Source organism: Phyllostomus discolor, chromosome 12 (assembly GCF_004126475.2).
Source record: "Phyllostomus discolor isolate MPI-MPIP mPhyDis1 chromosome 12, mPhyDis1.pri.v3, whole genome shotgun sequence".
NCBI classification, from domain to species: Eukaryota; Metazoa; Chordata; class Mammalia; order Chiroptera; family Phyllostomidae; genus Phyllostomus; species Phyllostomus discolor.
In genome coordinates this window covers 66,849,237-66,876,202 of record NC_040914.2, presented here as the reverse complement: position 1 = coordinate 66,876,202, position 26,966 = coordinate 66,849,237, and the positions used below count along the sequence as shown (strand labels likewise).

At 39.4% G+C, this 26,966-nt stretch overlaps 1 protein-coding gene across 1 annotated transcript in view; it reads right to left on the bottom strand.

Annotated features, from left to right (window-relative positions):
* Window positions 1-26,966, bottom strand: part of CNTNAP4 (contactin associated protein family member 4) — a 235,811-nt gene that overhangs the window by 98,696 nt on the left and 110,149 nt on the right. The window contains exon 4 of the mRNA XM_028501841.2: window positions 9,944-10,091. Coding sequence (XP_028357642.1) covers window positions 9,944-10,091 — 148 coding nt within the window. The remainder of the gene's footprint in view (window positions 1-9,943; window positions 10,092-26,966) is intronic.

Below are 26,966 nucleotides of genomic sequence, written 5' to 3'. Positions count from 1 at the left end.
ATTTATAGCAGGAATCAAAGAAAGAAGAGACTCACAAAGATTGTGGGCCCTGCTCTTGTATCAAATTCTCCCTGTGACCCCAGGAAAGAAGCAGGCTCTACTTTACTTGTGTGATTCAGAAATACAATCTTCTGTGGAATGCAGCATTTTCCAACAGAAAACATTCTAATTTCTTTCAGGGAATTGTGTCAGAAGCGGTGTGGCTGAAGTGTACTCTGTGCTCCTTCCTGCAGCACGTATTTATAGAGAGCTCTCTGTGAACCCAGGGGAAGACGCCGGGATGCATAAAAACAAAGCACTTTGTTCCCCCCAAGGAGCTTTGCTTCTGCAGCAGGACTGGGTCCCAAGTGATTTCTAACAGGCACAAGAGGAGTTAATCCCCTCGGCCTCAGAGAAGAATATCATCTCAGATGCCTTTACCTCCATGAGCAGCAAATGGTTTTCTGCCTCTGCATATTTCCCATCTTCCGCCCCTCAGTCCTGCATCCTGCCGCTACTCCAGAAGTTGGAGGCTTCCCATATTATGAGAGGTTGCCATTTGAAAAAGGAATGTTTCCCTCACCCTCCAAGTGAATTACTATGAAAATCATACCCAAAAGCATGGTTTCGTAAATTGAGTCCCATGGTCCCACTGTGTTAGAATCAACTGAGGAGAATCTCTTGGGGGGTCGCCAAAAACACTCAACATCCTGGGCTCTGTCTGAGCCACACCCAGGAGGACGGGTTCCTGAGTGAGCCCGAGGCAGAGGACAGCATGAAGGTTATCTGACAAGAGGAACAAGAAGGCCACAGAAGCCTGTTCTCTGAAAATAGTTTCTGAAAATAAATAAGCTCGTTGCATACTGAATTGTACCACAGAAAATAAATGTTTTCTTTGCTATACTGTAGACGATAACTTGCAGAAAATTGTGCAGGTGGTGGTCACCTGTCCCTGAAAGATGCTTCAGAGAGAAACTGATTCTGTGAATTAAACTATGAATCATCACATTGTTGGTGAGGTCAGTTGACTAAGAAACTTAAAAAAGTTGGAATAGAAAATGAGTAATCTGGAAAACAAATTCCTGAATAATAGACAATTGACTGTATTTGAAGGTCATGAAATACTTCTTAGGAAAAAACATGAGAGCCTTCTCCTATTAATTCTTTGGAAATCACCTCAAAAATATAAATGGAAAAAGAGTGCTGTGGCTGGAGAGGGCGATGGACCAAACCCTTCCTGCCTGAAAATGAAGTCAGCCTTAAACACTGATCGTACTGCGTATTTGAGAATTACTACCTATGCATTACTGAACAAACAGAGGTCCCATTTTGACTTCTAAGAAACATAAATCAGACTAAGTCACCGTTAAACTATTATATAGTGAAATACTGAGGCAACAGCATGATGTATAGGCACTCGAGACCTGCATTACTGAACTGGGTTTTAAAGAGTGCGGGGAAGAGACTAAGCACTTGAGAAATCAACAGGAAATAGGTTGTACTATTTTTGCATAGTAGCATAAAAGAACACAGAATGATTTAAGGGACTCTTAGGTTTAAGACAACTAAAATTAATTCAATAAAAAGGAAGAAGACACAGGATCAAATGCTGCATATAACCACAGGGAAGAGGTGACTTTACTATCACAGCTTTAAATAGCCCAAGTTAAGGTCAGTGACAACACCCCGGGAGGTCATGGGAGCAAACATGATCGCTGCCCCTTAAATACCGATCTAAATTAGCCTTTTAAATAGACTTGACATTGGTAACATGTACTATGTCAAGGACAGTACAGTGTGTCATTGGAGGATGTAAGCTGTATTTCTGTTTCTTATATGTTTTGTAATAAATATTACAGAGATCACAATTTCCTTATGGGAAATTCTCAGTTTCCTTATGGAAAATGTGGAGAATAATTCCAACCACTCATAGTACACACACACACACAGCTGTGGGTATCAAATGAAGTACCAAAATGCCTCAGTGTTTATTGAGATTTGTATTATCATTCAATAATAACAGTTAAAATCTCATATGATCATCTCAGGGATATTTCTCCTTTAATCAACTGCTACTGTATAATCAATTTGTGATTTTTTAATCTATTTATTAATGTTACGGTTTATACTGTGGCTAATCAGATGTTTTTCTTAACTCATCCATTTAACAAGCAGGCACTAAACCAGGCCCTCCAGTAGGAGCTGGTGTTGCACCAGCGAGCGCAGTTTATCCCCGTGGGTCCTCCGCTCTGGAGGAAAAGAACAAGAGGCGACTCATCCCATGTGCAGAGACATATAATCACAAATTTTAAGTGGGGCATGGAGGAAAAGGACAGGGTTGTATGAGAGATCTGGACAGAGATGATACCTCTGAAGGAAGTGACCTTTAGGCTGACAGATGACCACCTGTGTAAATGCCTAGGGTCAGGAAAGAAGGACGAGTAGGGATGGGGAGAAGGGGAGGAGAGTTGACAGTGTGGGAGAGACTGGGGAGGGAGGTGGCTCTGGCAGGAAGTAAATGGAAGGGGTCCTCGGGGAGCTGCATTGCTGGCAGATGACCTGGACCCAGTGAAAGCCGGGCTCCAAGCTCAGTTGGGACTGTTTTGGTTTGTCCTTTGCCTTAGGGCACAACACCTGGTCTTCCTGTGGCCTTTACTCCCTAAGGCAATGCCTTTCTGGCTTTTCAGTTAGAAGTCTGAGGTATTTATCAAGTCCCTGTAACTTGGCAGGACTTAAATTCCAAAGGTGGTCTTTTCATTTCCCTGTGTTCTTGGTGACTCATCTGGGGCAAGTCAGCTGAGGAGTCAGCCCAAGATTTCAGGGGAATTTGCATGCAGGAGCTGAGTCTCTCCCTGTTTGACTCCCTGCTCTTCAGCATTCCAATCTAAATCTCCAGTCGCCCTGGCCACCTTGAGTGCTGACCTCTGTCTCCCCAGCCCGGTAAAAGCATTATGATGCCCTGCAAACTGGGGTGTGTTTTTAGGACAAAGGCAGTTAACTGTGTATCTCCTGGAGTTTGCTTTCCTTCTTTGAAAAATCAGTCTTCTGAAGTTCCTGCTGGTTTTAAGTTGAACTTCACAGCCCTGAAGCAGTGTTTTAAATATACATTTTATCCAGGAATGATAAGCACTATGGGCAGCAAGATAGTCCAGTGCAAGCTGCTCTGCTGTGACTCGTACTAAAAAGCAAATTGTCTTTTATGGGCTTTTCTAATCATTGACTTGGTCTATCAATAGGATTGTAAATATTTAGGATTGTAAAGTGGGCATATACTAATTCTATTATTCTTTCTTTCTTTATTACCTGGAATATATCTTACAAGAGAATTTCCCTCTAGTCTTCCGTGTGGTTACCTTGAGGTATAGCTTACATAGGACAATAGAATAAATGTTTGATGTTTTTTTCCTTTCATTTATTAGTTTTCAAAATAATGAGCTGGCTCCTTAATATCTCTGAGAAGTGACCAATGAGATTTTTTTGGTATTATTTTGAACCCATTCACTTAAACATATTTAATATGTTTCAAAACTGCAAGCACTATCCTTATTGATGCTAAAATATTTCCATCTTTGGTCAGTGACAGCCTCCTCAGTTGGTTCTTTTGACATAATTCTGATGAGTTTTTCATAGTTTCCTTATTTTCTGGTATTGTGATAGTTAACCTTATTTTAATTTTAACATAAGTTCACTCATCATTAAATTAAAATCTTCAGTCTATAAACTTTGCAGAAAACGGGAATTTACCCTCTTTGATTTTAGGCTGACCAGAATCTATCTTTGTTGTAAATGTCGACATAAAACAGAATTTCTCAGCTATAGTATTAGCTGACAAACAATCTGAGAGCAAGGACTGTATTTAATTTACCTGAGTCAAGATTCCAGCAGTTAACTCACGGAAGTAGCTTAAAAAATGGTGTTGACTTCAATTATAACTGTTCTTTACAGTGAATCTAACAGACTTACTGCTTTTTATTTTTGCCCCAAACCAGATATGTGGTATGAGAAATTAGCATCTTGAAAAGGCAAAAGACTGTTACCTAGCTCTACCAGGTTTTTTTTTTTAGGCAAACATTTAGTTCTCATGCCAGTTTCTCATATTTCTTATTAGTATGTTTTCTAAACTGAAATCTAATGACATAAATAGTCCCAACTTTCAATATTTTTTACATTATAAAATGCACATTCTTGTTTTTAAAAAATTAACATGAGTTTTGTAGTTATTGGCTTGTGCCATTTATGAAATAGAATCCATGATTTTCTCTTAAAGTCTGCATTTAAACAATATAACGCTTCTGTACATTTCTTCTCTTCCAATCTTCTCACTCTGCTCTCCCTGTGTTCTGTGCCTGGGCTTTATGAGGCTGAATACCCCGCTTAGAAGATGAGTAAGGCCTTCCCGAGGCTCACTTAGCCTCCTCCTTTCATCCTTCACTTGTGCAGAAGACTAACAACAAAAAAGGACCATCTGATGATGACAGAGTGTAAAGTGAGCATGATGTGACTAGGAACAGACCGGCTGTTCCACGAGCAGTGGAAATGTCTTCTGACCTAAATGTGGAGTATCACAGTTGTCAGAAACAGTGATTTCTATGCTGAGAAAAGGTTATGAGTAGAAGGATTATCGGGTGTCCAACGTTCTGGCATCTCTGGGCCACACTGGAAGAAGAAGAGTTGTCTTGGGCCACATATTAAATACACTGTGACACATAGTCACAAAAAAATCCCATAATGCTTTAAGTAAATTTACAATTTTGTGTTGGGCAGCATTCATAGCCAACCTGGACTGCATGTGGTCCATGGGCCACAAGTTGGACACCCCTGAGTTTGGGTAGAAGAAGGAGAGTTGGATGTATGGCAATTGCCCAAGGCATAGTCCAAACATCCTAGTCTAGAAAACTCATAAAATCGTGGCATGCGAAAGAAATGAAAATTAGTTCAGTATGGCTGGGCAGTTGGATGTTCTTATTCTGTTGAGGATGAGGAAGGGATGATCATGGATTACAAAATGAGGGTGTTTACATAAGAACCAGAGGCAAGAAACTTAAGATTTACTAAGGGCAACTATCTCAGCAATTCATCCCTAATTACAAAACATTATCTCCTGTGGCTTAATTGGCACTTCCTAAGGACACCTCAGACATACTTTCCTTTCCCTGCCTTTGCTTACTTTCTTTCGGGACATTTAGTAGAGTAGTATTTCTTTATCATCAAACATTTTCTTTCTTCCGAAGGTTACTTCCTTACCTACATCCTCGTCTAGGTCTGTAAACACGTTCTCAAGCGCCCTGGCTAAGGCATCTGAAATTCATGCTTTCCCTTTGAATCCATAAAATTTAGCTCCTACTTCTCTCATTACTCAGGAAGCAACTTCACGTTTACTGACATAAAAGTAAAACATCCTCTTTGATATGGATTTTCCATTCACTCGATGCTCCTTCATAACAACTTACTGCTTTAAGTCATCGGAATAGAGGGTAATAAAAGCATGTGTGGTGCTCACAATAGCCACTTTCCTCGCAGTGTTCATAGGACCAGCCTCCACCTCGAGGTTCAGCAAACACATGTATGAAACACAAGGAGAGCTTGGCATAAAAATGCACACCACTTAAACAACGGTATAAAGAACCTGCTTTAATTATGATAGGAATGCATTTCTGCTCTTCAAAGACACGAGTAGTTATTCAAACACAGAACTTCATACTTTTATTATTAACAGTGATGCCAAAAGTGGAAATGTTATGATTTAATAACAAAAAATGATATTTAAATAGATTGAAATTATGTATCTTCAACCCAGAGAGTTTAGAGTTCCACCCTTCCAAATTCACAGGCACTTGAATTCAATCGAGTCAACAAGGGAATTAATTCTCTCTCCTGTGCCCTTTCAGAACTCATTTATTCTCCAGCGCCCCCTCCCAGTAAATGGCACCACCTCCCAGAGAGTTCTTCAAATCTCATAACTCGGTGTCCCTCACACACAATCACTGAGCTCTCCTGATTCGACAGCCTCAGCATATTTTGAACCTGATGCAAGTCAAAGAACCTTCTCCCCTGAATCCTTGTCCCTAAGTTTGAGGCCCTGTTGTCAGTTGACAAGTGAATTCAAAAGTCTCCTAACTGAGCTGCTGCCTCCCATCTGCACCCCGCATTTCGGTCGGAATGACCGTTCTCAAATGCGAACTGATCCTCCGGCAATCCTCGCTCCTGTGCTCGGCTGGGATGCCCCCTCCTCCTCTGCCGACTAGCCTCCCAGCCTCCCACGTGAAATGTCCACATCTCAGTTTCAAACTCTGTTGCTGTAATTTTTCCCACATTGATCTCAATCTATCAGTCACTTATTCCTCACATGCTACATACACTCATGCTACAAAAATTTGCAATGAGTTTGTACAATTTTTATAACATTGCCTCTTCTGACCTAAGGGTCAAACACTCCATGTTGGTTGCCATGAATGGTTCTGTTTTCACATGTACTCACGCATACCCACCCACATTCCACCTGTCTCTCTCCCCCCTCTCTCTCAATGGTGAGCAAGCTGGCAGCCAGCTCTGCAGGGTCATCAAAGACCCCCTGTTGTGGCTGTTATTCATGGTGGTCTTGTGGGTTATCTTAGCCATGTGTACATTGCTTTTTGGCTTTTATTGTACAGTCAGTACTATACATTTCTGTTTTGAGTTTTGTAACTCTGTAGCAACTTAGATAATGTTGTGTTTGTACTTTGCTGTGTAGAATGAAAGCATTGTTAATAAACCTAATGTTAGAAGCAAAAATCATATACAAAATAAGTCCCATATTATTCAAAAATATATATTATTTTAGAATTTCTCCCTATACCCAATACCTAGTAGAATTCTCTTTCAAGTATCAAAAATACTTAAAAGGTGAATGTATGAATGATTTATCTAGTTGTCAAGAGCACTGGTTTTGGAAAGTGATAGATCTGATTTTAAATCTTAGATCCCACACAGGCTGTGCAGTCCTGGGCAAGCTTCTTTATTTCTCTCAGGTTCACTTTCCCCCCGTGTCTGGAGACTTGAGACACACAGGCGGTGGGTTGCATGCAACCCTCCAGTTCTTCCTTATAGCCACAAGAGGCTCACTCAACTGCCAGCATGGACCCACCAGACCCAGGAGAGAGATGCCGCCCCTCTCCCAACACCACTTTCCTTCTGTAGGGATTGCAGGAGAACGGCCTTGTGTATCCGGAGAAAATCAGGTCTGGTCCTAGGTCTGGACTATGGCAGACAAAGTCTTGCAGCTGTGTTCCTGGGCCGATAGCACCTGCAGCTCTTCCCTGAGGAGAGGGGAAACCAGCGGCCCCTCCTATTTCTGGGCCAGGCAGCCCAGAGCAAGCCACAGGCCCCACTCAGCCAACAGTTCTGCTTGTCTCCGCTCACTCCTGCACGAAATGGTCATACTCATGCTCTGCTTCACTGTGTTGTTAGGAGCAAATCAGAAAATGCCCAGAAAGGATAGTATCTGACACATATTAAGTGTTTAATAAATGATGTTTATATAGTACCATGTTTTAGTAAATTAATACTCTACCAGGCTGATGCTATCAAGTGTGACTATGTTGTAATAGAGGAATTAAAGTCAATTTGATCAAATACGATCCCATAATGCACTCTCATCTAACCCATTCTGAAGCCATTTTAGGTAATCTGTGAGAGCATTTTCCCATTAAGCTTATTACTTTTTCTTTTAGCCAAAATTATACAACAGTCATTTTACAGAGAGTCCCATCAAGCCATTTTACCACATGTGTTCACATATTTGCGTTCCAGTCATGCGGGCTCCTGGCACTGCTCCTCCGACCGCGGGTCAATGAGAAAGAAGGGCCGACGAAACCCGCGGGCGCTCCGCTCACTCCAAGAAACAGCAAACGAAGTCACAGTGAACAGAATGTTCCCCGGGGTCTCAGGCCAATAAAAGTAGGGGGAGGTTTGAGTTATTGTTAAGCACATGGCAGCAGAGAACTCAGAGGAACCTGCATGTCAGCAGTTACTTCCACAGACACAGTTTGAGTGGTGCATCAATAATGAATAATTTACATCCTAGATTGAATATGTACTAAGTGTGTGCTACTGTGAAAATTGCTTAGCATTTCTAAGACTCTATTACATGGGTGATGTTTTTGGATTAAATGAGAGTACTCTGAAGACCATAGCCAACACAGAGTACGTGCTCCATAACCGTTAGCTACTAGTATACATGATAAATAAATATTCTGCAAGGTGGGTGCTTGGAATAGGTAGAGAAAGTACCTGTAATATGACAGACCTGTAAATAAGACAGACTGGGTTCAGTGCTCCAAAATCGAAATTTGGGGTGGGACTACTCTTCAGGGGTGATTTCATTTAAGTGCGACAACTGTGAAGAGAGGAACTAGCACATAACAGGAGCGGCTAAGCTGAATTGTCGAAGCCACGAAAACCGGCGGGAAGTGGGGCGGAGGGTGAGACACAAGCCACCCATGGCTCGGCAGTGTGACTTGGCAGCCGGAGGGCCACGAGCACGAGCTTGGCTTCTGGAGCCTGGGAGCTCGGCCGCACACCAGCTCTGTCCCTTCCCATCTGCGTAGCTTGAGCAGGTCCTCCTTTCTGGGTGTGCGTCTCCCTCTTTGCAAAGTGGGGGGACGGAGTAGTTCCCTAGTGCTACTCATCTGGACTTGTTTTCAATAATAATCAACTGCTTCAAATAGTGAAGACATATAATAAGCACTCAAGAAAAAATTTGCCATTTTTAGAACGATAAAAATTAATACTATTGATATTAGTGCTATTGCTATTCTTATTGTTACTCCTGAGGTCAATGCTATGATTACTATCCTGTAGGGCAGGGCAGGGACAGAATGCTTGCTGGTGGCAGTGGACACCGGAAACATCGCTGAGAAGGCAGGGACCCATGAAATCTGTACAACAGATTCTCTGTCTGACTCAGGTTAGACAACTTCAACAAGGTGTCTGCCCTCTGTGTGTGACACGCCTGCCTTGCATGTATCTAAACAGAATGAACCAGATCTAACATCACACCATGGCAACAACGTGTAAAGAAAGCTTCAGTGGCTGAAACAATAGGGTTCACTAGGGGACTAACGGAGCAGTGGAAGTGAACAGTCCCGGGTAATTCTCCACTCTCCCGTGTGCTAGTTGGGAGACATGGGGCAAATCACGGACTCTCTCCCTCCAAACCTCAGGCTGCTCATCTGATGACTGTAGATCACATTTACCAACTCACTGTTCTAGAATAAGAGCGTCAACAGGATGGTGAGGCTTGAGGTGGGCTATCAATAACGCTTAGGTCCCTGCCCCACAAAAAGATGTAACAGAAATGCTTCATCAAAAGGAGACTAAGTGAAACCTGTGGTTTCTACCCTTTTTTATGTGAAAGTATTGCAAACACAAATTATATTCTGGCAGAGGTCTTTACTTCTTCTATGAATTTATGCTGAGAGCACAGCATAAGTGAGTTGCGTGGTGTGTTATTTTTAGGCTAGAGAAAAAAAACACATTCCTTGGCCTCCTGAAGATCACTGGTTGCACTACACAGAACACTGATTCTTCTGTGAAACTGGGGAGCCCAAATTAAACAACCAAATACATTCCAGTGCAGGGAGAAGCTCTGATACTTGAGAGTTAGGGTCCAGTTAACAATATTTGATTTGGATAAATGGGTTCCCATATGTCTACAAACATGTTATCTGTACTTAACCTATCTCTACATGGATTTGTCTATCCATAAAATGCTTCCATTTCTGATTTAAAATATAAAAGCATTTTAAAAATGCTTTCATTTCCGATTTGTCTATTGGCACGTATGGGCACACAAAAAGCTTTCCACAAAAACCACTCAGTTTTATCTCTCTTTACATATCTATAAAGTCAATTTCTGCATGGAGTTTGGCTTTTAAATCATCTCCTTTGATGCCTATTTCAGTGTGTTAGGTAAACAACCACTTACTATATGCACATCCAAACACCTCGATTCGCATTCCAATTCTGCCCTTGGGGTTCCACTCCACGGGGATGAAGCGCAGGAACCTGGCTTTGATGGAAGGCTGGAGTCGGTAGTGCACAACACTGTCTGCGTTGGCATTTCCTGAAAACCCCTGGAAGGGAGGAGAAGAAGGAAATCATTGGACCCAAAGTAGATTCATTTCACCTTGTTGCCGTGAGTGTCGACGAGCAATGCCTGATTTGGTTTTTTACTACCATGATGGCTAGCTTCTTTAAGAAAACCAGATTAGCAGTGATGCCACCATGTCTCCCCATCCACCGAAGTTACTGTTGCCTCAAGTTTTCTTTATATTCAAAGTAGTTTAAATTCCACCATCCCCATTAATCCAGCTTTTAACTATGATCCCTTCAATAAAGTGTGTTCCTATAAAAGCGCAGATTAAACTTAAAACATAGGGAACAGCACAATGGTTAAGAATGAGAAAATCTTCCAGAAGACAAAAGCCATGATCAGCAAAGCTACTCGCATCGCCGATGGGTGAGTAAGGTCATGATGTCTGCTGATTCACTTTCTCATCTTGCTTGTTACCATAAACAAATGCATCACCCAACCTTCAAGTCAGAACTACACTCTATATCAGGTTGCTAAACTTCACCGCACTGCTGGAGAAGCACATTAAAAACTGTGAGGGGAAACTGGAAGCAACAACAATTTGGAAAGACCTGTGATTAGATGAACAGACTCTAGAATTTGAAAACTAGAAAGACCTTGAGAATGATGCTAAATGAGCACAAATTGCAGTGAGGAAATTAAAGGTGAGACAGGTGGGGAAATAAGCAAACAAAAAACCTGGCATTTGGCAGAACTATTATACAGTAATATTAGGAGGTACGTTCCCTCCACAATATAAGGACACATCTACCTCACACATAGCTTACCTGCAAAACCCACGTACTACAGCACCTAACATTGAAGCCAGCTTTGCTTTCTCCTACATGATACACTGTAAGGCTTCATGTCAGAAAAAGTTAGGATGAAGCAGAACTTGTTCTCAAAAATTTGTATTTGTTTCCCCCCCTCCTGCTCCTTCTTTTATTGAACTTTAACAATCAGCAAATATAGACACAAAAGAAGGGATGACGGTACTACCTGTTTCAGGCTCTGTTACATCTTAGCAACACGGGATCAACAGATAAGATCAACCTCATGTAGATTGCACAGGGCAGAGGCAAATGCATTAGAAATACCAATACCCAGGGAGTTTCTTTATTTGCCTACTTTTCTTTCTACTTCACAAATATCCCTTCACCAGCATTTACAAAAAATATTTTCTAATACATAAAAAAATAACAGGTTGGGTATTTCACAGTCAAATTAATTTGATTTGATTCCCGTCATCAATCAATCCTCTCCATCCTTCCCCCACCTGCACCAATACCCCCATACACCCAATTCTGAGGCTCACACCCCGAGACAGTTCTGTGATGGCACCTCCACAGTATATCAAGCATGGGGGCATCCTTCTTCATCCCAGCTGTGACCAACAATGCGCGATCCCACCAGAACTATCTCAATAGCTCCTTTCTCACTGTTTTATGCTTCTGTTCCCTGTCCCCATTCCCTCCCCATCCCGAGTCTCTCCTCCTTTGAGCAATCAGTAAGATTTATTTACCCTCACCCGAGGGCATGAGCGAGAGGGAGAGAAACACTGATGTGAGAAACGTACCCACCCCAACTAGGGACCGAACCCACAATCCAGGCATGTGCCCTGACTGGGAACAGAGCCTGCAACCTTTCGGTCCGTAGGACTAAGCACCAACCAAGGGAGCCACACCAGCCAGGGCTCAGTAAGATTTTTAAAGGTAAATTAAACTGTGTCACGCTCACTGCTTCTTGAAGCAGAATCCAAACTCCTTAACAAACATACAGAGTCTTTGACAAAACCCTCCCTTATGTGTGAGCCACACTGCACCTCTGTGCAGAAGCCAAGCTCTGTCCTTAGGGCGGTTCGCTCCTCTCCAGGGGTTCTTCCCTCCGGTCTTTGCTCAGCCAGCTGATCCTGCCATGTCAGGCCTCGGTCAAAATGTTACCACCTAAGGCAGGCCCTTCCTGATTCCAGCTCCTAAAGCAGCATATCTGATGCGCCTGCATCTTATCTTCCTGTTTTATTTCCTTTATATTCTCATTGTTTGGGGTCTTCTTGTGTTTGATGACACAGTTCAGCAGACCCCTCAATGGCAGGACCTCTCGGGACACAGCAGATGCGAATGAGCCCATGTGTGTGCTACGTCTCCCACAACAAGGACAGTTGCCCAAGGGGTTTCACGCGTGTCAGGGCCACATGTCTAGTTGTTATTTCCCAGAACGCAAATAGGAGAACACCGCTTACTCCCATAGACATTTGGACTCTGATAACCAGACCCCTCTAGAAAGTTCCATCCTGCTCCACGGGTTAAAACTCCCCCCCCCCCCCCCCCGGGCACCGGGTGTGTGTGTGTTTACTGGCTCTCTAACTGAGGGTACTGTGCACCCAGGGTTGAGAACCTGGTCTACAGACATTCGGTCCTAATCAGACCTCTTATACTCTGATTCTCTTTTCCTGGGAGCCACTCGCAGGCCGATACTATCCCTAATTAGTATTTCTTTCAATGAACAGCTGGATGATGAATTAGCTCCAAAAGAGCTCCCACTTTTTCAAAATTAATGTGACTTCCTAGATGTAGACAGATGCCACTGCAATGGTCCCAGCGTCTTAGGGGACTGGGAGGAAAGACGCACAGCGGCGGTGGCACCAGGCAAGCAGAGCGGGGAGATGTACACATAACAGCCTTCCCCATTTTCCTGATTGATTCTGAGTTATTTGAATATTGAGAAAATAAAGAAGAAATATAAGATACTTAGCTTGTATATGTAATGAAAATATCTTGGCGCATTCAAAATTTTAAGCAGTTTTTTCTTACAAAGGTTGAGGGAGATTGTGAGGCAGGGGACATGGGTTTCTTAACATGTTTCAGTCACATCTGATTTTTATTCATTTATTTGCTTATTTACTTATTTATTTTTTTAGAGAGAGGGCAAGGGAAGGAGAAGGGGAGGGAAAGAAACATCAATGTGCAAGAGAAACATCGATTGGTTGCCTCTCGCAACCCCGGCATGTGCCCGGACTGGGGATCGAACCAGTAACCTTTTGGTTTATAGACCAGCATTCAACCCACTAAGCCATACCACCCAGGGCCATATCTAAATTTGTTAATGAACGCGTATTAACTTTATAATAATTAGTAACACACAGACATAGAAAGTGCGTGCAGTGACAGAGCAGACGGTAACATTATTTAGTAGTGCTCTGGCTGCCTGAAATCAACTTTCTGAGATCAGTGCCACTGGAGAAATACGCACCATCACTGTTCATTAAATACAGGGTTGGCAAAAGTCAGTTTCCAGTTGTAACACAAATAAATGATACGAGAATAAACTCTTTTGTGTACTCACAATGGTAAGCCTACTTTTTGCTCACTTCTGTATATTTAACTGAACAATAATATTTGTACTATTTCGGTCCATGTGTCGAAGTTTTTTCCAATGAATTGTACAAGATAACAAAGATTTTGCTGTGAAATCAAGTATTTAATGGGGATTTTTTTTCAGAATGTTTGTGAATGAGGCATAGGATTTATGTTCTATTGCCCTATAAATAAAAAGTCCCATGCACACTACCAGGTTTCAAATACATGTCCTTTGCCTAGAAGACATTCCTCAATGCTATAAAGGTTATTCATGCCCTCCCAATTCAGAAAAGAAATCACTAGTTTAAATATCTCTCAGAAACTTTATTATGTGAATGTCTGTGCCTTCCCTTGTGGGTCGGAGTGACTGGACGCGCTGCTCAGGGTGCAGATTTCCGGATCCTGTGCCTCCCCCCACCCCCCGAACCCGTGGGCGGGCTGGGCTCAGCATTTCTGACACACGTCACACTAAAATTGTGCTTAAAAATTCTGATTTGTGGATAAACTGTGCTCTTTTTCCCCCTCCCTGCATTATCTCAAAACTTTTTCAGAGAGGGGAAAGCTTTCAGAGGAAGCGTTCACGAGGGCTAACTTGCGAAGGGAGAAATAAGCATCAACCGTTTTGTGTCACCGATCTGAGTGTCTCCCAAGTCCAGCCTGTGTCTCAGCCTCAGACACAGAAATGTACTATGTAGCTTTAATACTTGCGTCAACCCTACGGAGCAGTCATTTTCTACCCACTTCAAAACTGAGGGTAATGAAAATTATGGAGGTCATGTGCCGAAAGCCACACAGCTAGAGCATGGCAGAGCAGGGATTTCATTCCAGCCTTTTTTTCCCCTCCAAAGTCCATAATTTAGCTAAGCCATCAAAAGGCCTCATTCTAACAGAATATGAAAGCCAACAATTCACCCTAAAGGAAAGCTGATATTTTATTTGAGGCTTTTTTAATTTTTCTCATAATTTATATTTAAAGTATTTGACACACTTGAGAGTAATACAACTTAAATTACGGCTGAGCTGGGACACAGCTTCACCAGCTGACTCGTACAGACAAAAGGACTGCCCCAGTAAACTTTACGTTTTCCTCACAATTACTGGAGTCGAAAGAAAATAAAAGGCAAATGTTCAATCATCAACAGGACTTTTGCATCTAAATGATAACCTCCTAAGAGATACAGAATGTAAAGAAATATGCCATTACATCATCAAACATATGAAATATCTACATGTAAAATTAAGGTAATATGTCTTATGTGATAACAATGAAAAAATTCTTAATTGCATTTTTTCTTTTCTTTAAGACCTGATGATTTGCACACTCAATGAGGTGTTCGTAGATGGTTTGGAAGTGTATTGATAACTTATGGGGTTTATGATTAAAGTTTTTCACAGGATCTTAAGTATTTCCATAATGAGTCTAAAGTTTATGAAGAAGTGTGACAGCATTAAATTCTTTTTTGAATGTTAATTGAGCAGCTCATCTAAGAAAGCCAAGACACATGAAGAGAAATGCCCACAGGGCAATTCACAGAGGTCCAAAGTGCTGCTGCCGTGAATCAGAGACAGGCGACCAGTGATGTGTGGCTATAGAGCAGACGCTCTAATTACACAAACATTGGTTAAGCTCCCACCAAATTAAACAGCAGCACTAGCAGCAATTCTACACAACAAACAGGCAAACACGAACACCCGACCTTTCTTATTAGGACAATTGCTCACATAGTTGACTTACACATGACCTATTTTCAAGTACCACTCTTGACACTTTTGACACTGTCAGCTGACATTCAGACACTAAATTTATCATACCAGCGTGCTGTCTAATGGAAATCAGATCTTTGTGATGTGAGTTATAAATATTTACCAAGCATGCTTCCCAAGAAATTGTTTTTAAAAAAGTGCAAAGGAAAAGCAAAAAGAAGAACCACTGAAAAGCGGAAAATTTTCTAACATGTACCCAAATAAGAATAACTTATAAAACATACATTGAACAAGATATTGTAACAATATCTATAAAAGTTGATTCTATCTTGTAAGTGTGAATGTAATTCACTTACTGTAATAGAGTAACAGCAATGAGAGTATAGAAATCAAATTAGAAAGTTGTTTTGTTCTCCGTATATAATAAATCTCAATTTTCAAAAGGAGCACAGAATTTTATTAATATAAAATAAGTTTCTACCATCCTTCAGAAAATATTCCGTATCTTTAAAATATTTATTTGAAGGGATACAAAATTATTAACAATATTTCAGTGAGGTCCCCTGTGTCAGCCATTACGTTATATCTGTGGAGACACAAAGTTGCAAAATAAACTGCTTAGGCTCTTTCCCACAGAAGGGTTTGAATCCTCAAGACAGACAGACCGAGTGGCAAGAGAGAGAGAAACCCATGTAAAATACAACCTTCACTGTAGTCCATAACTATCATCGAGACACAGCAATAAATTGTTTTATGGAAGATATATGGGCAGGTCATTAAGCTTAAATTTATATTAGGATAATATATGTACAATTTTGTGGAAGACTAAAATTTTATTGAGATGGAAAATAACTTTTAACTAAAAAATTCATCATATTACGGTGGTGGCAGACTACTAAATTCTGAACAACCTCCTGCTAGAAAGGTTGTCCAAAATGAAAAATAGGCAATAGAGCACTAAGAGACAATAGAATATTAAATGTCCAGGGTTTGGGAAACAAAAAAAAAAACCCTGAAAATGGAACCTACCTTTGAGGCCCTTTCCTCTGCAGAAGTGACTAAAGGACTCCTGGAACGAAAAGACCAGACGCTGAGAACCTCGGCAGACCTCCTGACAGCTCCACAGAGTCAGGGATGAGGTTTCAGCTCTAGGTCCCTCAAGGATGAAACGCCCTGTGAGCTGCCACAGGTTTTGTGTCAGAGCTTCGAGGGTCTACAACTTAGGATAAATGCCAGGTCAGAGACCAACAACTCCACACAGATTAAAACTCCGCTTCCGATCTTCTCAATCTGTGACGTTATATTAAGAGAGTTCAGGAAGGTCTAGCGCTCCTTGCTGCACAGAAGCAAATGCAGTCACACTCTGTAGAAAGAAAACTGTCTAGATCCCAAATTAGCTCTACAATGTTTCCACAGATAATATCCTATACCCAACAGAAAGTAATAAAACAGCGGTAAAAAAAAAGTGTCCTTAAAGGAACTTTTTTTAAGATTGTTTATTTACTTATTTTCAGAGAGAGGGAAAGGGAGGGAGAAAGAGAGGGAAAGAAACATCGATGTGAGAGAGAAACATCAGTTGGCTGCCTCTCTCACACCCCCAACCAAAGGTCTGGCCCACAACCAGGGCATGTGCCCTGACTGGGAATCGAACCAGCAACCCCTCAGTTCACAGGCTGCCACTGAATCAATCCACTGAACCACACCAGCCAGGGCTCCTTAAAGGAACTTTATTTTCTTTAATACACACATACACACACTTACACACACCATAGTAAATAGAAAAGTCATCAGCTCTATATTTAAAGACCTTGGAAATCATCCCTCTAACGTATATAACTGACTTTCTTTGGACTAGTCAAAAAACAGGTTACATGGTGCTATGGACTGAATTGCGTCCCTCCAAAATTGGCTCCTTAAAGCCCTAGCCACTAGGATGATGTATTTGGAGACAGAGCCTTTGAGAGGTAATTAGGATGAGATGAAGTCATGAGGGTGGGGCCCCCATAATGAGTTTAGTGTCCCTACAGGAAGGGACAGAGACCAGAGCTCTCTCTCCCTTGCCAGGGGAGAACAGAGCGAGATGGCCGGTGTCTGCAAGCCAAGAAGTGGGCCTCTTCGGGAACCGGCTCAGCCAGCAGCTTCATCTTGGACTTCCCAACCTCCAGAACTATGAGAAATAAATCTCTGTTGTTTAAGCCACCCAGTCCAGTCTGCAGAGGCAAAACCATCACTAGAACCAGACTCCCATATTTCACAGATGTTAGAATGATCAGAGCATGAGTTTGAAACAACTGTGATTAATATGCTAACGACTCCAAAGGGGAAAGTGGGCAACATGCAAGAACAGATGGGCAGTGTAAGCGGAGATGGAAAATCTAAGAAAGAACCACAGGGAAACACTAGAAATCAAAAGCACTGTGACGGCCGCAAAGAATGTCCTTGATGGGCACATCAATAGATTCAACATAGCAAGAAAGGGATCAGTGGAAAGGAAGAAGAGACAAACTTCCCAAAGTATAATTCAAAAAGAAAAAAGCAGAAGGGAATACCCAAGAACTGTGGGACAATGGCAAATGTTTCAACACGTGCATGACCAGAATACCAGAGGGTAAAGAGAGACTGGAACAAAAAGAAGTATTTAAAGTACTAATGGGCAACGACTTCCCCAAGTTAATGACAGACACCAAACTAGATCCAAGAACTTCAGAAAAACAAGCAGGCAAGAAATCAAAATGAAAACTATACTGAGTCAGAACGTATTCAAACGTCAGAAAAAACAAAGATAAAGACAACATTTTGATAGAAGACAGAGAAAAATAAATAACCTATAGAGAAACCAGGATAAAAATTCCATTGCATTTCTCAACAGAAAAAATATAAGTAGAGAATGAGCAGAGTGAAATATTTGAAGTATTGAAAAAAGTGAAAATAAACCTAGAAGTCTATATCCAGAAAAATTATCCTTAAAAAGTGAAGGAGAAATAAAAACTTTCTCAGACAAAAACTGACAGGATTTATTGCTAGAAAGCCACTCTGCAGGAAATATTTTAAACTTCTTCTGACATAAGGAAAATTATATAGGTCAGAGACTTGGTTCTACACACAGAAAGGAAGAGTGTGTGAGAAGAAATAAAAGAAGGTAAGATAAAAAAACTTACTTTTCTTATTCTAAGTTACAAGATAACTATTTCAAGAAATAATAGTAAGAATATATTGGGTGATTATAACATTAATAAATTAAATTGATGATAGTAATGTCACAAAGAATGAAAGGGAGAAACTGGGAGTACTCTGTTATCTCTGTTACAAGGTACCTGCAGTACTTAATAAGTAATATAATGTTATCTGAAGAGGAACTTTGATTAGGCAAGAGCAGCCACTAAAATTTTTTAAAACTATAAATGAGTCATACACAATTCTCAGTTAAACTCAGATAAGGCATCAAAATGGAAGAGCAAAAATCAAAGACAAATGCAACAAATAGAAGAGTTACGAACACAGTAGATAGCAATCCAAATATATCAATAATCACTTTAAAAGTGAATAAGCTAAAGAAAAGTAAATGATCTAAATACACTATTTAAAAGACAGAGGCCATCAGGGTACAAAGAATGACCAGACTCAACTACATGCTATCTATAAGAAATCCATTTTAAATATAAAGACTAAGATAAATTAAAAAGTAAAGGCACAAAGATTTACCATGCTAATGTCAAAAATCCAGACATAGTAAAATTAAAACCACCAGATCAATAAAACAGTAACTCAGAACAGTTCATTGTGAATAGAAGAACAGTCAAGAACTGGGAGCTTTCAAGCCAAAACTGATATACGGCTCAAAGGCATGACATTACAGGGTGGCTTATAAAGTGAAAATGAGGAAGCTGTTTAACCTTCATGATGACCAGTTATTACAATGGGGTTTTTCAAATGGCAGGGGACTGATTATCTTATACCATTTTTAGAAGGATGACAAGTTTCTTTTACGATTATCGGAGGCATTTATAAAAAGCAAACCAAGTTTCCCTTATGTTAATAAAATAAGCTGGATTTGTTTACATGGCTTACATGTGTTTGTCTGCTCAGGGAATTTTCAAACTTGGTTTCCAGTTTGTATTTTACGTTAACACTAACACTCATCTAAAGAAAGCTGGAGTCATTGTATTAATCTCAGGCAAAGAAGACTGCAAAACAAGGAAAATTATCAGAGATAATAGACAACGTTGCATGACAAAGCAATCTATTTTCCAGGATGGCACAACAATCCTCTATGTACATGGGCCTAATGACAGAGAGTCAAAATAGATGAGGCAAATACTAATAGAACTACAAGGAAAAATAAACAAATCCTTTATTATAGCTGGAGTAACTGATATATCAAGGAGATATAAAAAGAGTAAGAATATAGAAGACCTGTTTATCTCTATTAACCAACAGGGTCTCATTGATAATTTTGAATAATTGACAATTTTGAGAACATTTCCATACAAACTCATATGAAACATTCACCAAGACAGAATGCATTGTGGGCTCTGAAATGCACTCAAACAAATTTAAAAGAATATAAATCATACAAAGTATGCTCTTAAATCAAAAGTAAGCTAGATAGCTAGAAAGCCCCCAAGTATTTGGAAATAACCCAAGTTAAAGCAGAACTCTCCAGTGAAAATGTTAAAAATTGGTCTAAAGGAAAATAAAACTACAATTTATGAAAACTTGTGGAATACATCAACATTTCTAGCATTTAATGCATATATTCGAAAAACAAACTCTAAATAAATAATCTGTATCTATGTTAAACTAGAAAATGTAGAGCAAGGTTAAAATAAGCAGAAGAAAAGAAATAATAGGTATTAGAGCACAAACTAGAGAAATTAAAAACAGAAAAACATTCAAAAAAATCAAGATCAAAAAGCTAGTTCTTTGAAAAGTCTGCAAGTCATGGCATCCAAGGAGAAGTAAGGGACAACGAAGACTGTCAGTCCCACAAGCAGGAGAGCAGCCACCGCTGTCGAGCACAGGGACATCAAAGGGAAACGGGCAGATGCATGAGCTAAGGATGGATGTTCAAACATTAGGAGGGAAAGCATAGTAAATTTAACCCAGGAACAAAACAGGAAGTAAATGACAAAAATAAGGCTTTGAAAGGCATCATTAAAATTAATCATACCTAAGCTAGACTGATCAAAGAAAAGAAAAAAAGAGGACACAAATAACCACTATTAGGAATGAAAAAAAAAAAGCATCTTATTATGGTACCACATTCATTAGAATGATGTAAGAGGATACCCTGAATAATTTTATGCCAATAATACTGAAAATTAGGTGGACAAATTGCTAATGGCAACTTTCCAAAACAGATGAGCAATGAGAAAATCTAAGTTGCCTGTATTTATTGGTGAAATTAAATCCATAATTAAAATAACATTCCCATGCAGAAAATTCCAGGCCCTGGTGTCTTCCCTAGTGAATTCTTCTAAATATTTATGGACAAAATACCAATAATATTAATAAGCACCTTAAAAAGTAGCAAAACAGAGTGTTTCCCAACTTGTTTACTAAGGCCAGTAAACTTTAAAATCAATATCTGACAAAAAAAAAACTTGCAATAAGGAAGATAGAAGCTAATCTTCTTTGTAAACATAGTTCCAACAATCCTTTGAAAAAGTTGCAAAATTATTCAAGAATACAAAAAATATAGAAAAGTATAATCAATCATAGCTTAATCAAGTTTATTCCAGAAATAATATAAAGATTACTTAATATTTAAAATCCATTTAATGTAATTAAACGGAAAACATATGGTCTTCTAAACAGAAGCAGAGAGACCATTTGATTTAATTCAACATCTAAACATAATTAAAACTTTTAGCCAAGAAGGGAAATTCTAAATCTGTAAAGAATATCTATAAAAATCTTACAATAAGCATCACTTATAAGAGGAAATGCTGAGACCCCCTCATTCAACATACAGTGAATAATCTAATTAGTGTAATAAGGCAAGAAAATATTCAATAGATAACAAAGATTGTAAAGGAAGAAATAAAACTGCTACTATTCATAGGTTGCATCATTCTGCACATAGAACTTTTTTTACTCTATACAGTGAGTTTAGCAAATTTACGAGATAAAGGTTTGTACATAAATATCAGGAGAGCCAACATCCAGAACACTAACAGCACCAAACACCGATGAGGAGGCGGAGCAACAAGAACTCTCACACACTTTTAGTAGAACTACAAAGGGACAGGAATCACCAAAACACTCTTAAAGAAAAACAAAGTTGGAGGAGTTTATTTGTTGGTTATCCAGTCTTATAATATTACATAAAAAAAAGAAAAAGAAAATGTGACATTGCCAGTTATTCAAACAGACTAATAGAGCCTAACAGAGAACCCAGAAACAGACTCAACGTGTATGGAGAGTGAATTTTTGACAATGTTTGCAACGCAGGGCAGGGGGAAAACCCTCTTTTAAATACATGGTGCTAGATGGATGGATTGTCCACGCTGGAAGATATATAAGTAAATAAAATAGAAGGTTGATCACTACCTTAAAGCATACGCAGAAACAAACTGCAGTAAGAATGTAGACCTCAAAGCGAGAGACAAGACAATAAAGCCGCTGCAAGACAGCACAGCTCAGTACCTTCACAGCTTTGCGGAGCGCAAGGGTTTCTGCAGTGTGACAGAAAAGGCACTGACCATAAGAGGAAAGGCTGAGAAATCAGAATACATTACACGTTAAGAACTTCTGTTCATTTAAAGGTAGTATTAAAATAATGAAAACCGATTCCATGGAATGGGAGAACCTCTTTTTCAGTATATTATTATACAGAATATATAGAGAATTACAAAGCAATAAGAAAAAGAAGGACAAAAGAAGTATCTAAATGACTAACAAGTCTATGAAATGGGGTCCAATCTCATGTGTCGTGGGGGCTGCAAATTAAAACCACAGACTGTGACACCAACCAGCACAGTTAAAATTGAGGGAAACAATAAAAAGCTAGAGTACCATATGATCTCACCTATAAGTGGAGCATAATAAACTAAACAAACAAGCGAGCAAAATATAACCAGAGACATTGAAATAAAGAACAAACTGACAGTAACCAGAGGGGAGGGGATAACAGAGGAAAAGGGAGAAGGGTCATCAAAGAACATGGATAAAGCCAATGGGGGAAAGGATTGAGGGTGGAGGGTGGGTGTGGGTGTGGGGGGAAGTGGTCACAGGAAGATAGAGACAACTGTACATGAACAACGATCAAAAATAAATTTTAAAAAACAACAAAAAGCTAAAAAATAAATTGACAATACCAAGTGTTGTCAAGAATGTGGAGCAAATAGAATCTTTATACACTGCTGTTGAGTGTGAAAATTAGTACACTCCCCATAAAAAGTCTTTCATATATTCTACTAAAGTTAAATGTACATTTATTTTAAGGGCCAGCAATTCCAGTCTAAGAATGTACTCAACAAAAAAGCAGACACTGTGTCCCACAAGAATGGCATATGGCTGTTTTTGAACTATTATTTAGAGTAGCCCCACATGTCCACCTGTAGAATGGATAAACAAATTTGGATATATTCATATGATGAAATGTTGTAAAGCAATGAAAATGAGTCAATGATACCTATACACAATGGTTAACATGACGCTTGTGTTTTACAAGCGTCATGTTAACCAAAGAAGCCAGATGGTAACAGTATACATTGCACCGATTTCTTCAGCATGCAATTTCAAACAGGCAATGGAAATCACGATGGTGACTACTTTGGGAGAAGAGGGAGGCAGTGAGGGCCAGGAAGAGGGCATGAAAGGAGCTGTTTGAGATACTGTGGCATTCCTGGCCTGGGCAATATTTACACAGTGAGTTTGCATTTTGATACTTTGGTGAGCTGTAGAGATATATCCCTTTCATACTTTTCTGGATGTGTGTTGTACTTCAACATAAAAAGTTGAATGAAAATAATCATACTAACTGTGGAAAAGAAATGTTCTTAAGACTTTAAAAAACAGTGCAGTGAAGATAAGATTAAAATTTGTACCTATCTGTCCAAGCAAAAAGAGAAGATTTTGGAGAATATCTCATTAAAATTATATTTTCCAGTCTTGCACTTTTTTATAGATCATTAAGAACACTATGAGAAGTACCTTTCAACTTCAGATTTTAGATATCATATAATTTATCACTCATTATGCCATAAAGAGCTCCATTAACATCTTTCCTTTTTATCATTAAGATTAAAAAGAATAATAGCATTCTTATGACCATTACCATTAAAATAACTATTGTTCAATGATGAAAGAAAACTGAGTTCTCTATTCGAGATATTATGAAATTTGAAGTAAATTATTCCTCACTTACCTCTGCATTCTATTAGTGTTTTTATAGTTTTTCAAATATACTGATTAGCTTTCAGAGTGCTTAAAAATGCCATTTATTTACTAAATGAATTGCTAATAGTTTTCCCAAGTAGAAACTTAAATATGTGTTTCAGAAAGAGACTAAATAAATTAACCAATCTCTCTAGCACAATAAAATCAAATATCAACTTTATTATACTTAATTTGAAAACCTGAAGTGTTTAAAAAGTGTGGATAGAGTTCAATTAGCCCTTACTATTCCGTATAGTTTTAGAGTTAATAACTCTCATTTAGGCCTCTGCCATTCACTATTTCACATACATTAAATATACTATACTATCTCCATTTAGATCATAACCTAAGCTTTCATAGCTTGTCACGCACAGTAGCTACGTGACTTCCAAGGTGTGCCTAAATGTAACACTGAGTCTCCGAAGACACAAAGATTAATGGCCTCTGAAGTATCCTATTTAAAGTTGGTGTCAACTTTAAATTTTACCAAACATTTTTAGAATGCATAGACAAAAATACAATGCGGTGTTATTTTGGGTTGTTTGACCTTCATATTCTTTATAATTTGGTCACAGAATTAGTTTCATTATAGAAATTCAAAAGAAACACTACTTACTTAGTAATAACGTAATCAGGGAGCAAAAAAAATGTGCAGACTTTCTTAACCTATTCTTCACCAAAGAAACTGACTCATCTGTCTTCTGGGAGCACAGAGTGAATAAAAATGCATGCAGCAGACACTGGGTTAGAGCAACTGAGACAAAAGTGTTTTTATTTGAATCAGTAATAACACCTGCCTACTTGCATTGCCTTTGAAACACTACCAGATGTAACAAAACAACAAAAGTAACCAGTTAATGACTCACACACCCATGGGTATCTTGATATAGATAATGAAGCAAAGAGTAGAGAAAACATAAATGCTTTAATGCTCCATTTTTAATGCTAGAACGCTTGAGATTTGGGAAATACTTCCTCTACTCAACACAGACAACACAAACTCATTTATTCCGTGTTCAAATATCTTTTTATCTTTGTAGACAATTTTTTTCAAGCCCCAATCATCATTATTTTAACAAATGAAAGATTAATAATGCCTTAATGTCCCTTCATAAAGAGAAGTTAAAGGTGTCCATCCAAACCTTTGACCTGGAGACTTGAGTTCACCCTGAAAAAGACTTATCGTGGTTCTTAATAGATAGGGATCTATGGATTAATTGCTGGAGAAACTCCAATGACATGTTTTCCCAAACCTCAGTTTCTTCACCTACAAATTGAGACTAGAAATCATTACTCCCAAGTGTGAAGTGTGAGCTAAGTAAATAAAGAGGTCACCATCCCCCTGGCTCACGAGGAGCCTCGGTGACACACAGCAGTGGCTGCTGAGTGGCGCAGCGATGGAGTCCTCACATGTGCTGCTCTGTCACTGACAGCTAATTAGCCTGACCAAATCACATCATTTGGGCTTAATATCAGAGTCTCCCAGCCAAACAGTTGAAAGAGAAATAGCAACTCTTCTAAATGTCCTTCCATCAAAGTGACAATCCCATTTAGGAAGTAAAGCCAAATACTTAGTAGTTGACAGTATTTTTAACCTCAAGACAAAAATACCCAGAAATTACCTACCAGAAAAGTTACATAAACACATTTTTAAAATTTCTTGAATAGAGAGCTTTATTTCTTTTTTAATTAGTCTGTGTTTGAATACAAAGTTTGGAAATTATACTTCAGTAATGTAATTGTTGCACCAGGCAGCAATAAGAGATTCCTAAATACCCATATTATTTCTGTTCCAATGCAACTGAGATTAGTTGATGAGCATTTAAAAAATATTTCAAAAATAGATAATGTTTATAGATATCTACATGAATCCTTGAAGTCAGTTTATAAAGCATTGCATGTGGTTTTAATTATGCTATATAGGTATTAAAATTCTACTTAACTTGAATTTTAAGAAACCGCAAGATTTATAATATGTGGAGTAACCATAAGCCTTCCCTTAAGGAGCCAGATTCAATGCCTTGTAGCTATCTATAGATAGCAAAACTGAAATGAATGAATCTGAAGGCAATCTTTACTAGAATTCCAGTGACACACTAGTGGGGCCTATTACTTCACACTTAAATAATATTTATCTTATTTCAATATTCCGTATAGAGTCCATTGTTCTGTACATTCAAATAGCCTTCTGAATTCTTCCAGAACAGTCATAAATCCTTAAACCACAAATGCAACAATTATGACTAAGAGAAGGACAGGACAGTGACCTAGTCTGACTTTGTTCTCTCGGGTAGGGAAATCGTGAGCCTAGCAATGAGAACAGGTGTACACAGAGCACACACACCTTCAGCAAGTCCTCGGGGACTCACGTCTCGGCTGAGGAACAGACAGCGAAGGAGGCCACGCTGCACCGAGTGAACGTGCAGGGAACGGCCCTGGATCAACACGCTCGCGGTCCTCAACACGAACCTTCCTTTCCTTCTAGACTGAGGTCTTTGACACTGGGAATACTAAAGCAGACTTTCCAGTTAACTGCCGGAAACTTGAAAATGAATTAGCTATTCGATGATGTAAATAAATAATTGTTCAATGTTTTAGGTGCTGTTTTAAGAAAGGCTTTTCTTTCTCAGAGGCGTACACTAAGATAGTTGAGGATGAGAATGTAGGATGTTTGTGATTTGCTTCAAAATCCTGAAGCAGGGAACGGAGATGGGGCAGATGGATGGCACAGGGTTGGCCGTGGGCTGATGGTGGGGGCTGTGAATGAGGGCATTCGTGTTGCTCTTCTCCTCACTCCTGTGAGTGGGTGGGTGCGGGCGGCGGCTGCTGTGATGAACAAATGTGCAGTGTCAGTAGGAGTCCTTTTACAGCAGCCGTCCGCGCACAACTTTTGAAAGTTTCCTGTCGAAAGGCATGAAATTTACTATAGTGTATTCTGTAGTCATGAAAATTATGTTTGATAAAATTTTCAATTTTGTAAATTATATTCTTTAGCTATATCAGAAAAAAGGTGTACTCTGGGGACCATTTACTAGCTATACATTATGTTTCCAAAATAATTTATTTAGAAATTAATGATACTGAAAAGTTGCAATTCTCCATTTTGTTTTTGCTCGGCAATTATTCCAGTCAGAACCAAGAGACCCCAGGGAAGGAGCGATCACCGAGCCCCTGTGGTTTCACAGGGTTTCCGGGACAGTGGGACCTAACGCCACCTTTGACAGCAAGGACGGAGTGCTCACAGAGAACGCTTTTATCATACATTTATCATAAGTTCCTTACCGTAATGGCATGGTCGTAACCTCTGAAGTGCTCAGAATGTGACCGTTTACATGAAGCACTCTGCAATTCTCTCATTAAATATTAAATTTTTAATGTCTATTCACTGTGCTAAACAACTTGACATATTCATTTAATACTCACAAAAACCTTGA